At 43.6% G+C, this 16,671-nt stretch overlaps 1 protein-coding gene across 1 annotated transcript in view; it reads right to left on the bottom strand.

Moving 5' to 3' along the window:
* The window catches only part of CACNA1B (calcium voltage-gated channel subunit alpha1 B), a 386,102-nt gene that overhangs the window by 188,281 nt on the left and 181,150 nt on the right, over nt 1-16,671 (bottom strand). Inside the window, exons 11-14 of the mRNA XM_077284262.1 lie at nt 4,326-4,535; nt 884-996; nt 314-426; nt 40-171 (exon numbers count right to left, since the gene is read on the bottom strand). Coding sequence (XP_077140377.1) covers nt 40-171; nt 314-426; nt 884-996; nt 4,326-4,535 — 568 coding nt within the window. The remainder of the gene's footprint in view (nt 1-39; nt 172-313; nt 427-883; nt 997-4,325; nt 4,536-16,671) is intronic.

Here is a 16,671-nt window from a genome sequence, read left to right as displayed (position 1 = left end):
CAAAGTTATCGCCTACCAGTTTGAGCCGTGGATACTCACTGTCCCCCAAAAAGTTGCATCCCCAGAAGAGCAAAGACTACAATGAAGAGGAAAAGCAAGAACAACAGGCTCACAATGGACTTCATGGAGTTCAATAATGAAACCACCAAGTTTCTGAGAGAGTTCCAGTACCTGGAAACAAAAAAGTTCAACTGATATTAAAATAATTTTTAAGAAAATGTTGTTAAGAAAATTTTAGTAAGTTTGTCAAATTGTGTAAGAAAACAAATTCAAAGTCAAGCTGTGAAGGTTAGGATAGATAGAGTCTTCTTACTTTGTGACCTTAAAGATACGGAGAAGACGTAAAGCTCGGAGGACGCTGATCCCGAATGATGTTCCTGGTTTTACTGCCGCCCAGATCACCTCAAAAATACTTCCGACTATCACCTGCAACATATTAAGGTGCTTATTGTCTGGATTCATAAAACCCATTGCAATGTTAACCCGCTCATTTCCAACCAGTCCTCATCACTGTTGCCTGCCTGCTTACCCCGTCTACAATAGAACCTAGCCTTAGCCGGGGAAAAAACTATTCTTCTACTTTTTGCCCAGGCAAAACTAGATGGAAGTAAGGTAAGCAGAGACCGATCTATCCTCTCCATTCTCTACTGCAACCTGTTTTTATTTTCTACTAATAATCTCCAACCTGTGGAACTTCAACTTTTGCAAAACAACAACAACGAGAATGGGCATGTGGGGATTGGTACAATCGATCTATCGTCTCCCAGATCTATCTGCTCCTTTATGTTTACTACTTCTAAGCAACAATCTATTTTGTACAAGTGGATGAATGTCCAGACGTGGAAGCAATGTATTATAGTGCAAAACATTCAGAATTACCTACCCCAAAATCAAAGCAGTTGAAGGATGAGTGGAAGTAATTCCGAGGCCCCAGACCATACATCTTCATTGACATTTCCGTCAGAAAAAGGCCCAGGAAAACAAACTCTGCAAAATCTGAAGGAGCATGTACATTTTTTTTACTCAAAATATGCATCTTATTGGAATTATAGGAGGCAACCATAATGGGAACTGAGAATCAGTGATGTCATCTACCAATCACACTCCATATGAAAATCAGTGTAGACATCTGCCAACTATGCTCCATGTGATAATTAGTGATGTCATCTACCAATCACATCACACTTCATTTGAGAATCTGTGATGTCATCTACACATTACACTCCATCTGAGAATCCGTGATGTCATCTACACATTACACTCCATCTGAGAATCCGTGATGTCATCTACACATTACACTCTATCTGAGAATCCATGATGTCATCTACACATTACACTCTATCTGAGAATCCGTGATGTCATCTACACATTACACTCCATTTGAGAATCCGTGATGTCATCTACACATTACACTCCATCTGAGAATCCGTGATGTCATCTACACATTACACTCCATCTGAGAATCCGTGATGTCATCTACACATTACACTCCATCTGAGAATCCGTGATGTCATCTACACATTACACTCCATCTGAGAATCCGTGATGTCATCTACACATTACACTCCATCTGAGAATCCGTGATGTCATCTACACATTACACTCCATCTGAGAATCCGTGATGTCATCTACACATTACACTCCATCTGAGAATCCGTGATGTCATCTACACATTACACTCCATCTGAGAATCCGTGATGTCATCTACACATTACACTCTATCTGAGAATCCATGATGTCATCTACACATTACACTCTATCTGAGAATCCGTGATGTCATCTACACATTACACTCCATCTGAGAATCCGTGATGTCATCTACACATTACACTCCATCTGAGAATCCGTGATGTCATCTACACATTACACTCTATCTGAGAATCCGTGATGTCATCTACACATTACACTCCATCTGAGAATCCGTGATGTCATCTACACATTACACTCCATCTGAGAATCCGTGATGTCATCTACACATTACACTCCATCTGAGAATCCGTGATGTCATCTACACATTACACTCCATCTGAGAATCCGTGATGTCATCTACACATTACACTCCATCTGAGAATCTGTGATGTCATCTACACATTACACTCTATCTGAGAATCCGTGATGTGATCTACAAATTACACTCCATCTGAGAATCTGTGATGTCATCTACACATTACACTCCATCTGAGAATCCGTGATGTCATCTACACATTACACTCTATCTGAGAATCCGTGATGTCATCTACACATTACACTCCATCTGAGAATCTGTGATGTCATCTACACATTACACTCCATCTGAGAATCCGTGATGTCATCTACACATTACACTCCATCTGAGAATCCGTGATGTCATCTACACATTACACTCTATCTGAGAATCCATGATGTCATCTACACATTACACTCCATCTGAGAATCCGTGATGTCATCTACACATTACACTCCATCTGAGAATCCGTGATGTCATCTACACATTACACTCTATCTGAGAATCCGTGATGTGATCTACAAATTACACTCCATCTGAGAATCTGTGATGTCATCTACACATTACACTCCATCTGAGAATCCGTGATGTCATCTACACATTACACTCTATCTGAGAATCCGTGATGTCATCTACACATTACTCTCCATCTGAGAATCCGTGATGTCATCTACACATTACACTCTATCTGAGAATCTGTGATGTCATCTACACATTACACTCTATCTGAGACCGTGATGTCATCTACACATTACACTCCATCTGAGAATCCGTGATGTCATCTACACATTACACTCTATCTGAGAATCCATGACGTCATCTCTCAGAGATGAACAAATAAATTCACATTATCCTGGTCTGGCAGCCACATCAGTCTGCTGTGGCCACAGCATGGTAACCCTGCAGACCTCCTCCTACCTATCTTGGCATTCTCACCTTCAGTTTTGATAAAACGTTTGGTGTGATGTTGTGCGTCAAACTGCCACAATAACATTGCACCAGGTTGGATAATCAAGAGGAGCCATGGGTGCCATCAGGTGGGAGGACATTTGCCGCTGACCCAGGGTCCCGAGAATGGATTTGCTCAGCTCTACATCTCCTAGTTACACTTTATATAAGAATTGTTGATGGCATCTACCTATTACATTATTTGAGAATGCAGACGAAGGGCTTAGAGCCTCCTCCAGTCTGCACATATTGCTCCAGTCAGTGGCCGACACTCTCAGCAGCCGTCATATTCATAATTTACAGGTGCACCATTTCCACATCTGCTCAGTCCTGTCGCTGCATTGAGCATATGACCTGTTACGTCTTTCCTGATACAAACAATACTTTTAAATATACCAACAAAAGTAGGTTACACGTCATTGGTGATATAAATAGCAACCTTGTGTTCGGATGGGGTCTGTGATAAGGAGTCTTAAGAAATGTTATGTGATTACACTGCATAGCACCTGCTCAACGACAGACGAAGGGTCTGCATGATTGTTTAATATAGATATATATACATAAAACAGTATATTCTTATATATTGTTAACTAGAAAAACTTTTTTTTCCTGCTCAAAACAGCACTACACCTGTTCTCATGTTGTGTGAGGCTTTGCTGCTTTTCCCTATTCACTTTACTAGGCTTGAGCTGCATTACCATACAAGATCTATGTGCAGATGTGGTGCTGTTTTGAAGAGAAGGTAGTCATGATTTTCAAAGCCTAGACATCCCTGATTATGTCTGTATTAGGTTATCAGTTTTTAAAAGGGACTTGTCACTTGTTCAAAAAAAATTTAGTTAATTACCTGGCAATACTCCCTGTGCTCCTTTGATTCTGTGAATTTTTTTCGTTTTTGAGCAAAGTCATTTAATTGCAGAGATATTCACATATTTTTTATTTTTTTTTTACTCGAGCACAGTATGTGAAATCTCTGCTTTGCAGTTCCACTGGGCATTTCCGCAGCGCCTTCTCTGGGGTGTGTGCTTTCAGCCCTCCCTCCTAGAAGCTGCCAATCACACTGTCAACATCTGAGGAGGGATGGGTGAAAGCCGACTCCCGCAGAGAAGACGGTAAAAAATCATCTAGTTGGACTTCAAGCAGAGATTTCACATACCGTGCTCCAGAAAAAGCAAATATGAATATCTCTGCAATGGAGCGACACAGCCCAAAACAGAAATAAGTGGCAGAATCAGGACAGCTCAGGAATTTTTACAATGTATTTAATTTAATTTTTATGCATGTTATAGGATCTCTGCAAAGTGCCCGAGCACTTTGAAATCATTTCATTCTGCTTCACTGCATTTTCCAAAACAGATCCAAAAGCATTGTAGGACACAGGTTGGATACTTACATAGGGCTTTGGTGAGCCAGGCAGGCTGGTTGTAGTGTACGATGGCAACGCAAAGGGTGTTCAATGCCACCACGCACAGAACAAACCAATAGAAGCTCTGCGCTTTCACCATGCGGCGGATAAAGAAACGGAACATCTTCTCCTTGCGTCGCAGGTAAGATGAGCTCTCGTTTTTTCCACTTTTCAAGCTGGAACGGGCAAAGGGAGAACCTGTAGAAAGGCAAATTAAAAACATCATTAGGATTAGACGCCCCAGACCCTTCCCTGGTCACAGCCCTGTGTATCGGCATCACGCCGAGGATTCCTTTATATGGCTTTTTCCTTTTCTCAGGTACTCCTCATTTTCAAGATTTTTGCTACCTATGAATGAATGGAAAGATTCTTGTGGCAGAAAATGAATTTATATCTAATACTTTTCACAGGCGATTATTTGTTACAGTTGTATTCTTGCTAAATAACCAGACTAAAATATTTTTTCTTGGACTGATACATTGTTGCAAAATTATCTGGACCTGAAAGCAATGTGTTTAGCAAACATCAGATTGTGTCCACTCCGGGCTGCCATCAGTGTAAGACCGGGGTCACACTAGCGAATAACATGACCCTCGCCTCCTCGAGTGTCAGCACTCTTTGCTCCAATCCTATCTCATGAGAGCATTGCAGCACAGGTGTGGAGGAGACAGAGAAAGTAATTTCTCCATCTCCTCCATGACCTGTGTTGGCGCAAATCGGACTGCACTGGGATGACATCAGAGTGCAGTCTGATGTTTCACTCGCACCCATAGACTTGTATGGGTGCACATTATCCAATCATCTGATGCACCCGCAGCATGCTGCCATTGTTCTCTCATCCCGGATCAGCATGAGAAAATAATCGCAGATCTGAGCTGCCCCATAGTATAACACCAGGCTGAGTGCTATGTGATGTTTTATCGGATAGCACTCGGCTGTGTTATACGGTAGTGTTAATCCGGGCTTAAAGGGGTTGTTCGCAACTAGGAAGCTATGACTGCTTTCTTCCATAAACACTGCCACTCCTGTCTACAGGTTGTGTATGGTATTGCAGTTTAGATACATTCATTTCAATGAACTAATGCTGCAATACAGAGCAGCATGCCACAATGTTTTTCTAATTCTGGACAACCCCTTTAAGCTGCATGCTCTCAGGCTTGTGCTCATTTTGCTATAGGATAGCTAAAGCAATGATCATAATAAGGCTTTAAATACATTATAAAACCACTGGTGCAAAGCCCAGATGTCTCGGTAGGAAGTTATGTGTCTCATAGTGTGAACGGATCGGTTACATCTAGAAAGACTTTTAATGGAAATGCCTCCTCTTATCACATTAGCACTGGCTACATAATCCACAATCAGTCAGTAATTGGCTTGAAGGATTTTTGGTAATGATGTTAACCACAGACCCAATCGAAGGTGTTCAGAGATGTCCTTAAATCCAGGGAGACGTTTCCAACCTTAATTATACATTGCTTGTCCAGAATTTATTATTTATAAGATTGGCCACTGAAGCAGAAACTCACGTACACATTGAGGTTACAGCAAAACAGGACGGGAACGTAGCCTTGCTCAAATTTTAGATATGACTCATCTAGCGTAGCCTGTGAAGCGTCAACCCTGGACAATACTGCTCTGTACAGAGAACTCTATTTCTAGACGTTTTTTTTTTTTTTTTTTAAAAAAAGCTCTGAACAATCCAGCAAGGGTCAGAAACACTTAAAAAGAAAACAATTCATCTTTGATTCCAGATGGCAAGTTCTTTTTTTTTTTTTGCAAGACATCAAGGTGCAATAAATTCAATATTGTCAAGGAGCAATTATTCTTTGTGCAGTGAACATTTTCTATACACAGTAATAGATGTAGTAAAGCACGGTTATAGGGTAAGCAACTTTTTTGTAACAGTTTCGATAATGTATTTGCGGCACCCCAGGGTCCTGGTCGTCGCAGTGGTATTGCTTTTCTCTTGGGAAGAGTGATGCTACGTTTGGAGGCAAAGAAGGATAACTTCATCCAGATATCACAAACATGCAACGCATTTCACACTCCAGGCCACCAGGGGGAGCTCTTGCTCCTATTTATTAGGTCACTCCCCACATAGGTAAAACTGGTCGCCTGTAGGGAAAGTTAGTCAGTTTCTGGCTGAGCTCCGCTCAGTTAGTTGGTCCCTGGCAAGGGTGGGATCCTGTCAAAGAAGGACACGGAGCTGTGCATGCCCTCAGAGCTGCAGCTCCTAGGAAGAGACATCAAAGGCAGAACTGTATTGCAGCGAGCGTGAAGGAAGTCGTAGCAAAGGAGAGGATACCAGAAGGGGACCAGCCCTACACAGGCTGCCTCCTTCTGAGGCGCAGAAGCCCGGTAGCCGGAACACCGAGGGAGTAACGACCTTTATGCCTTGCTCCAGAGACCGGCAGGACAGCTAATTTCACGTTACCTGTCCGCCCTACACCCAGGAGGCACGGTGGCACCCCTTAGAGGCTGGGGCATCATACAGTCCCTATAAACCGCCTCAAGCCACCAGTCATACGGGTTTGTCCTATCCTATATGGGGGACAGAGAGAGACATTACATCTGTGAGGACCTTATGTGAAGCCTTAGGCAGTAAGGAACTACAACACTGGAGCGCAAGGGAAGGCTACTGATTTCCACCTGGACAAAGGGGACTCTGGACTTGCCTCCAAACTGGCCGGACTCTGCCTGCCCTGTGATGTGGTGCCCTGGACTGTGGATGCTGAAGTCTTCAGTAAAGGTAAAGAGACTGCAACCTTGTGTCCTCGTTCTTCTCTACGCATCTTACCATACCACCATCTACACACCGGGAAGCCATGGGGACATACTTCACCTGTGGGAAGGTATACCATCTATCTGCCATAACATCACCCCAGCGGACCCGGAAGCAGCGTCGGTCACCCTGACCGAATACCACAGGTGGCGTCACGAACACAAACTTTATCCCTTTAAAGACCTTTCCCTTTTTACACGGACGTCCCAGGGCCACGGACCGGGTCAGCCACCGTGACATCCCCCTGTGAACCGCAGGACCCGGTACCGAGTACCCCACGGCCACATGGGGGCGCTCCATATTGATCCTGAGTTACATCCTGTATTATACCCCAGAGCTGCAGTCACTATTCTGCTAGTGCAATCACTATGTACAGACATTACATTACTTATACTGTGTTACATCCTGTATTATACCCCAGAGCTGCACTCACTATTCTGCTGGTGTAGTCACTGTTTACATGCATTACATTTCTTATCCTATACTGATCCTGAGTTACATCCTGTATTATACTCCATAGCAGCACTCACTATTCTGCTGGTGCAGTCACTGTGTACATACATTACATTACTGATCTTGTACTGATCCTGAGTTACATCCTGTATTATACCCCAGAGCTTCACTCATTATTCTGCTGGTGTAGTCACTGTGTATATACATTACATTTCTTATCCTATACTGATTCTGAGTTACATCCTGTATATTATACTCCAGAGCTGCACTCACTAGTCTGCTGGTGCAGTCACTGTGTACATACATTACATTACTAATCTTGTACTGATCCCGAGTTACATCCTGTATTACACTCCAGAGCTGCGCTCACTATTCTGCTGGTGCAGTGATTGCGTATATACATTACATTACTTATCTTATACTGATCCTGTGTTACATCCTGTTTTATACCCCAGAGCTGCACTCACTATTCTACTGGTGCAGTCACTGCGTACATGCATTACATTACTTATCCAGTGCTGATCCTGAATTACATCCTGTATTATACTCCAGAGCTGCACTCACTATTCTGCTGGTGCAGTCACTGTGTACATACATTACATTACTGATCCTGTACTGATCCTGAGTTACATCCTGTATTATACTCCAGAGCTGCACTCACTATTCGTTTGGTGCAGTCACTGTGTACATACATTACATTACTGATCCTGAGTTACATCCTGTATTATACTCTAGAGCTTCACTCACTATTCTGCTGGTGCAGTCACTGTGTACATACATTACTGATCCTGTACTGGTCCTGAGTTGCATCCTGTATTATACCCCAGAGCTGCACTCACTATTCTGCTGGTGCAGTCACTGTTTACATGCATTACATTACTGATCCTGTACTGATCCTGAGTTACCCTCATTATTATACTGCACACGCTTGAACACTGTTCACACATAGCTTTTTGGGAATACATCTGAATGTCTTACGATCATCATTTGACAGCTGGTGGACAAAGTTATCTTGTGTGTATGGCCACTTACACTGTATCTTTCAATCTGCTGTAATTAAGCCAGCATTATCTGTATAAGCTCACATAGATGATCATTTACTTGCAGAATTGTTTCTGAATTATTGTTATAATGTTTTTCCCGCTGTGGGCAGCAGGTGGCAGTGTCTTAATTAAACATGGTTCCCTGTGCCAGCCCAGGGCTAATATGTGGCTCATAGCAGATAGTTTGTCAGCTAGTCATTTTTTTGAGGATCCAGTGGTGTAGAGTAAATATTGAACCTTCCTTTAAGATGCAGGGTTTTTTTCTTACTTGTGCTATCTGCATCTGAATGGAGAGTGCTCATTCCACAAAGCTGCATTGTCCGTGCTATTACAGTCCCTACCTTGAGACTCGCAATAGTTATGTTGTGTTTGAACATAAATATTCAGAGACTAAATGAATCTCAAAGTTTCACTCAAAGCTTCAGCTGGGAGCTTGTGTGAAATGCAAAAGGCATGGATTGCTCGCAGCAATTCCTACTCCACTGTAACTTGGTCTCAGACATTTTATATAATTGGCAGGTTATGCTATATGAAGGATACATTGAGGATAGCCCCTTTAAGAGAACCAAAAGGAGATCCTACCAAAAGCACTGTAGTGGTGGTAGCAACTGGGGCATTTTCCCCGTCAGTTGGAGATGCAGAATGTTGGTTTCAGGAATGCCCGTATTTTCCCTCCCATCTGTACAACAAAAAAGTTACAACAGCCAGAGTTTCATATCAGCTGTTGTAATTTAATCAATAAAGCAGGAAATGGGAAGGAAATGCTGAGAACAGCTCAAAAACTTTCAGGCTCCTCACAGCTGTAATGTAATAGCTCTACAGGAGAAGTACACTACAGTTGTGCTCAAAAGTTTACATACCCCAACACCATTTTTGCTTTCTTGGCCTTTTTTTTCAGAGAATATGTATGATAACACCAAAACTTTTTCTCCACTCATGGTTAGTGGTTGAGCATTTATTGTAAAACTACTGTGTTTTCTCTTTTTAAATCATATTGACAACCCAAAACATCCAAATGTCCCTGATCAAAAGTTTACATACCCTGGTGATTTTGGCCTAATAACATGCACAGAAGTTGACACAAGTTGGGTTTGAATGGCTACTAAAGGTAACATCCTCACCTGTGACCTGTTTGCTTGTAATCAGTGTGTGTGCATAAATGCTGAGTGAGTTTCTGGGATCCAGACAGACTCTAAGGGTATGTGTCCACGTTCAGGATTGCATCAGGATTTGGTCAGGATTTTCCATCAGTATTTGTAAGCCAAAACCAGGACTGGAACAATTAGAGGAAAAGTATAATAGAAACATATGCTCCACTTTTGCATTTATCACCCACTCCTGGTTTTGGCTTACAAATACTGATGGAAAATCCTGACCAAATCCTGATGCAATCCTGAACGTGGACACATACCCTAAGGGTATGTGTCCACGTTCAGGTTTACTTCAGGCTTTGGTCAGGATTTTATGCAAGTAAAATCCTGACCAAAACTGCACCTGAGGTCACTGGCAGGTCACCTGCGGTGTTCCTGCGTGTTTTGCTCATTGTAGCAACATGCTGCGTTTTGAACAAACGCACCGCATGTGCGTTTTTTTAACGCATAGTGGAGTCGGGATTTCATGAAATCCCCTCCACTATGCTGTAACATCTGAACGCTGCGTTTTTGACGCTGCGGAAAAACGCAGGGTCAAAAACGCACCGTTTCCTGAACGTGGACACATACCCTAAGGGTACCGTTACACTAAACGATTTACCAACGATCACGACCAGCGATACGACCTGGCTGTGATCGTTGGTAAGTCGTTGTGTGATCGCTGGAGAGCTGTCACACAGACAGCTCTCCACCGACCAACGATGCCGAAGTCCCCGGGTAACCAGGGTAAACATCGGGTTACTAAGCGCAGGGCCGCGCTTAGTAACCCGATGTTTACCCTGGTTACCATTGTAAATGTAAAAAAAAAAAAAAACAGTACATACTCACATTCCGGTGACTGTCACGTCCCTCGCCGTCAGCTTCCCGCACTGACTCGGTCACAGTCAGTGCAGGAAGCTGACGGCGAGGGACGTGACATACATCAGAAGGTGAGTATGTAGTGGGTTTTTTTTACATTTACAATGGTAACCAGGGTAAACATCGGGTGACTAAGTGCGGCCCTGCGCTTAGTAACCCGATGTTTACCCTGGTTACAAGCGAACACATCGCTGGATCGGTGTCACACACACCGATCCAGCGATGACAGCGGGTGTTCCAGCGACGAAATAAATTTTCAAACGATCTGCTACGACGTACGATTCTCAGCGGGGTCCCTGATCGCAGTAGCGTGTCAGACACAGCGAGATCGTATGTATATCGCTGGAATGTCACGGATCGTGCCGTCGTAGCGACCAAAGTGCCACTGTGAGACGGTACCCTTACATCTTTCATCCAGCCACTGACATTTCTGGATTGTGAGTCATGGGGAAAGCAAAAGAATTGTCAACGGATCTACGGGAAAAGATAGTTGAACTGTATAAAACAGGGAAGGGATACAAAAAGATATCCAAGGAATTGATAATGCCAGTCTGCAGCGTTCAAACTGTGATTAACAAATGGAAAATCAGGGGCTCTGTAAAAATAAAACCACGGTCAAGTAGACCAACAAAAATGTCGTCCACAGCTGCCAGGAAAGTTGTTTGGGATGCAAAGAAAAACCCACAAATAACATCAGCTGAAATACAGGACTCTCTGAAAACTAGCAGTGTGGCTGTTTCAAGATACACAATAAGGAGGCACTTGAAGAAAAATTGGCTGCATGGTTAAGTCGCCAGAAGAAAGCCATTACTGCGCAAATGCCACAAAATATCTCGCCTACAATACGCAAAACAGCACAGAGACAAGCCTCAAAACTTCTGGAATAAGGAAATTTGGAGTGATGAAACCAAAATTTAACTTTTGGACCACAACCATAAACGTTACATTTCGAGAGGGGTCAACAAGGCCTATGATAAAAGGAACACCATTCCTACTGTAAAGCACGGAAGTGGATCGCTGATGTTTTGGGGATGTGTGAGCTACAAAGGCACAGGAAACTTGGTCAAAGTTGGAGGGAAGATAAATGCAGCATTCTATCAGCAAATACTGGAGGCAAATTTTCAGTCATCAGCCCAGAAGCTGCCCATGGGACGTACTTGGACGTTCCAACATGACAACAAACTAAAACACAAGGCCAAGTTGAAATGTCATTGGCTACAGCAGAACAAAGTGAAGGTTCTGGAGCTTCCATCTCATTCTCCTGACCTCAATATCATTGAGCCACTCTGGGGAGATCTCAAGCTCGCAGCTCATGCTAGACAGCCCAGGAATTTACAGGAACTGGAGTCTTTTTGCCAAGAAGGGTGGGTAGCATGCGAGAAAATAAAGAACTTCATCCACAACTACCACAAAAGAAAGCTGTCATTGATGTCAGAGGGGGCAATACACGGTATTAAGAAATGCGGTATGTGAACTGTTGATCAGGGTCATTTGGTTGTTTTGAGTTGTCATTATGATTTCAAAAGAGAAAACACAGTAGTTTGACAATAAATGGCTTCACCCAACCACTAACCACGAGTGGAAAAAAAGTTTTGGTGTTATCATTCATATTCTCTGAAAAAAGGCCAAGAAAGCAAAAGTTCTGCAGGGGTATGTAAACTTTTGAGCACAACTGTATATGGACAAAATTATTGGGCCAAGGCTGCATGTACCTCCTCGGCCATTAAGCTCCCGGAGGGGACACAATGATTCTGCTTATGTTAATACCAGAGGAGGTCTGGACTCTGCAGTTATGGGAGCAGCAGAGCGTTCGTGCCTTTTTCTGCCCTCTGCTCCTCAGCACTTGGTGACCCCACACTGTAATGTTACCGGGTCTCCACTTCGTGGTTGAGTAGCTGCGATTCCTTCCACTCCTCAATAGTATTACTTACAGGTGATGAGGGAAGATTCAAGAGGGAAGGAATGTCATGAACGGATTTGTTATACAAGTGCCACCTATGACAGGACCACTCTGGCATCAGTGAGCTCTGTACCACCAGCTGTTATGTCACATGTTAGTAAAAGTAGATGGCATGGCGAGGGGACGAATGTTCTAAACAGGGGGCGAGGGGGACTAATTTTATACACTAGGGGTGAGGGGAACGGATGTTATACACTGGGGGGGCAAGGAAGCCAGATGTTATGCACTGGTGGCGAGGGGCTGGATTTTCTACACTGGAGGGGTGGGGCCAAATGTTATACATTAGGGATGAGGGGCTGGATGTTATACACCAGGGTCGTGGAACCAGATGTCATACACCAGGGGTGAGGGGCTGAATGTTATATACCAGGAGCAAGGGGGCCAGATGTCATACACCAAGGGTGAGTGGCTTTAAGTAAAACACCAACGGCGAGGGGTCCAGGTGTCATACACCAGGGGAGAGGGGCTGGATATTAGACACCTATTCCCCGAGATACTTCTCAAGGTGAAGATGCCGGGGCCGCCACCCTTGCCTTATCTCGAGTCAGCCCTCCGTTCTCTTCCCCCACCCAGGGAAGAGGGGCGCTACTGTGCACCGCAGTACGCCAAACCAACAAACAAGGCAACACAAACAAGGGTTCACAGAAAACTCCAGGTATACAAAATATTCACTCACATATAACAGAGGAATGCATTGGGGCGTGGAAGTAGGGGAATAAACCAAAATAGAGAAGGATAGGGAATTACCACACATACAAACCAAGCAACTGTCACAGATAACTTCTCCAACTCTCCTCATATGAACTCCTTTCCCTCCATCAGCGATGCAGCAAATGCTAGCTCTGACAAGGATTTGCAACAGAGCCCTGATTATAAAGGGAAAAGGAGTGGCTAACTGAGCTAAGCTGCCAGCACAGAGATTTCAAACATGGCCGATTAACCCCTGTTCTGCCAGTAGGAATAAACACCATTAAAATGAAGAAGTGCTTCATCTCAGCGCCGGAGTAGGAGCAATCAGACGCTGCAGTCTTCTGGCTCCACACAGTCACGGTAACCCCATGATATTATACACCAAGGGTGAGGGTCTAGATATTATACACTGGGGATGAGGGGGGCAAATGTTATACACTGGGGTCGTGGTGTCATATGTTATACACCAGGGGTGAGGGGCTGGATGTTATACAGCAGGGGTAGGGGGCTGGATGTTATACACTAGGGGGAAGGAAGTTATACATCAGAGTTGTGGTGGTGAAAAGGCCAGATGTTATACACTGAGGGCAATGGGACTGAATGAGAGACCTGAATTCAATAGTTAAGATGTGTGTTCTCAAACTTAACACCATATAGTGTAAGTATGTGTGGTGAATGTACAGTGGGGGAAATAAGTATTTGATCCCTTGCTGATTTTGTAAGTTTGCCCACTGACAAAGACAGAAACAGTCTATAATTTTTAGGGTAGGTTCATTTTAACATTGAGAGATAGAATATCAAAAGTAAAATACCGAAAATCACATTGTATAAATTATATAAATTTATTTGCATTTTGCATCGAGAAATAAGTATTTGATCCCCTACCAACCATTACGAGTTCTGGCTCCTACAGACCAGTTAGACACTCCTAATCAACTCGTTACCTGCATTAAAGACAGCTGTCTTACATAGTCACCTTCATAAAAGACTCCTGTCCACAGACTCAATTAATCAGTCAGACTCTAACCTCCACAACATGGGCAAGACCAAAGAGCTTTCTAAGGATGTCAGGAATGAGATCATAGACCTGCACAAAGCTAGAATGGGCTACAAAACCATAAGTAAGACGCTGGGTGAGAAGGAGACAACTGTTGGTGCAATAGTAAGAAAATTGAAGACAAAATGACTGTCAATCAACATCTATCTGGGGCACCATGCAAATTCTCACCTCGTGGGGTATCCTTGATCATGAGGAAGGTGAGAGATCAGCCTAAAACTATACAGGGGGAACTTGTTAATGATCTCAAGGCAGCTGGGACCACAGTCACCAAGAAAATCATTGGTAACACATTACGCCATAAAGGTTTAAAATCATGCAGTGCCCGCAAGGTCCCCCTGCTCAAGAAGGCACATGTGCAGGCCTGTCTGTAGATTACCAATGAACACCTGGATGATTCTGTGAGTGATTGGGAGAAGGTGCTGTGGTCAGATGAGACAAAAATTGAGGTATTTGGCATTATCTCGCCGTGTTTGGAGGAAGAGAAATGCTCCCTATGACCCAAAGAACACCGTCCCCACAGTCAAGCATAGAGGTGGAAACATTATGTTTTGGGGGTGTTTCTCTGCTAAGGGCACAGGACTACTTCACCACATCAATGGAAGAATAGATGGAGCCATGTACTGTAAAATCCTGAGTGACAACTGTTGTGAATTCGGTTTGTGGGCTCCCCCGGTGGTCTGTTATGGTAGTGCCTCTTATGTGCCTTCCTCCATCTCTGATTACCTGTCGCCACCCTCTAGGGGAGTTTCCTATTTAAGGCTGCTTGGCTGTTAGTCATATGCCGGCCAACAATGTGCTAGTAGCATTCTGTTGCATTCACCTGCCTCAAGTTCCAGTTCAGCTAAGTTGAATTTTGTTTCTTGTTTTTGCTATTTTTGTCCAGCTATCTGCAATGTGACTCTTCAGTGCTGGAAGCTCTTGTGGACAGAAAATTACTACTCCAGTGGCATGAGTTGTCACTGGAGTTTAAAGTAATTTCTGGATGGTGTTTTTGAATAGTGATTTTTAGGTCGACCGTGAAGTAACACTTTCCTGTCCTTCTGCTATCTAGTAAGCGGACCTCACTGTGCTAAATCTGCTGTTCATCCTACGTATGTCATTTCCTCTGAACTCACCGTCAATATCTGTGGGGGCCTACTATCATCTTTTGGGGTTCCTCACTGGAGGTAAGGCAGGCCTGTATATTCCTCTTATAGGGGTAGTTAGATCTCCGGCTGGCGCGTGGTGTCTAGGGCATCGTAGGTACATCCCCCGGCTACTGTAAGTGTTGGGTCAGGTTCAGGTCACGGTCGACCTTAGTTTCCATCACCCGAGAGCTAGTCCGTTTTGTATTTTTATTCCCCTGGTCATTGGGGTAACCATAACAGTTTGGCCGGCCTGTAAAAAATCTATGTGTTAAAATATGCACTAAAGTAGGAAGGAGGAGAAAAGGTTTTTTTTTTTTTTTTTTTGTGTTTGAAAGTGCACCTTAGTTTGATCATTTGTATTCCTTGCTTAAACTGCAGTCTTCAGCCTTTTTTTTTTTCTCCTCTCCTCTTAACCTCTGAATGCTTGGGTTACACCCATTTGAATATGGATCCACAGAGTTTAGTTGCAGGTTTGAATAACCTTGCGACAAAAGTACAGAACCTACAAGATTTTGTTATACGTGCTCCAATGTCTGAACCTAAGATTCCTCTGCCTGAATACTTTACCGGAGACAGATCCCGGTTTTTGAGTTTCAGAGAAAATTGCAAATTGTTTTTGTCTCTGAGATCTCACTCTGCTGGTGATCATACTCAACAAGTTAAAATTGTTATCTCTCTATTGCGCGGCGACCCACAAAGTTGGGCATTTGCATTATCGCCAGGGGATCCTGCGTTGTTAAATGTAGATGCGTTTTTTCAGGCTTTGGGGTTGCTTTATGAAGAGCCTAATTTGGAGATTTTGGCTGAGAAAGCCTTGATAGCTCTTTCCCAAGGGCAAGATGAAGCTGAGATATACTGCCAGAAATTCCGTAAATGGTCGGTGCTTACTGGATGGAATGAGTGCGCTTTAGCAGCTAATTTCAGAGAAGGTCTCTCTGATGCCGTGAAGGATGTCATGGTGGGGTTCCCTGTGCCTGCAGGTCTGAATGATGCCATGAAATTGGCTATCCAGATTGATCGGCGTTTGCGGGAGCGCAAATCTGTGCACCATATGGCGGTATCTTCTGAGCAAAAACCTGTGCACCATATGGCGGTGTCTTCTGAGCAAAGACCTGTGCACCATTTGGCGGTGACCTCTGAAAAGGCATTAGAGCATATGCAATGCGATCGTGTTTTGTCTAGAGGCGAACGTCAAAATTACAGGCGCAGA

The sequence above is a fragment of the Ranitomeya variabilis genome, chromosome 2, assembly GCF_051348905.1.
Source record: "Ranitomeya variabilis isolate aRanVar5 chromosome 2, aRanVar5.hap1, whole genome shotgun sequence".
Classification (NCBI taxonomy): Eukaryota; Metazoa; Chordata; class Amphibia; order Anura; family Dendrobatidae; genus Ranitomeya; species Ranitomeya variabilis.
Note: the sequence above shows the minus strand (reverse complement) of the source record. Positions and strands in the feature narration are given on the sequence as shown.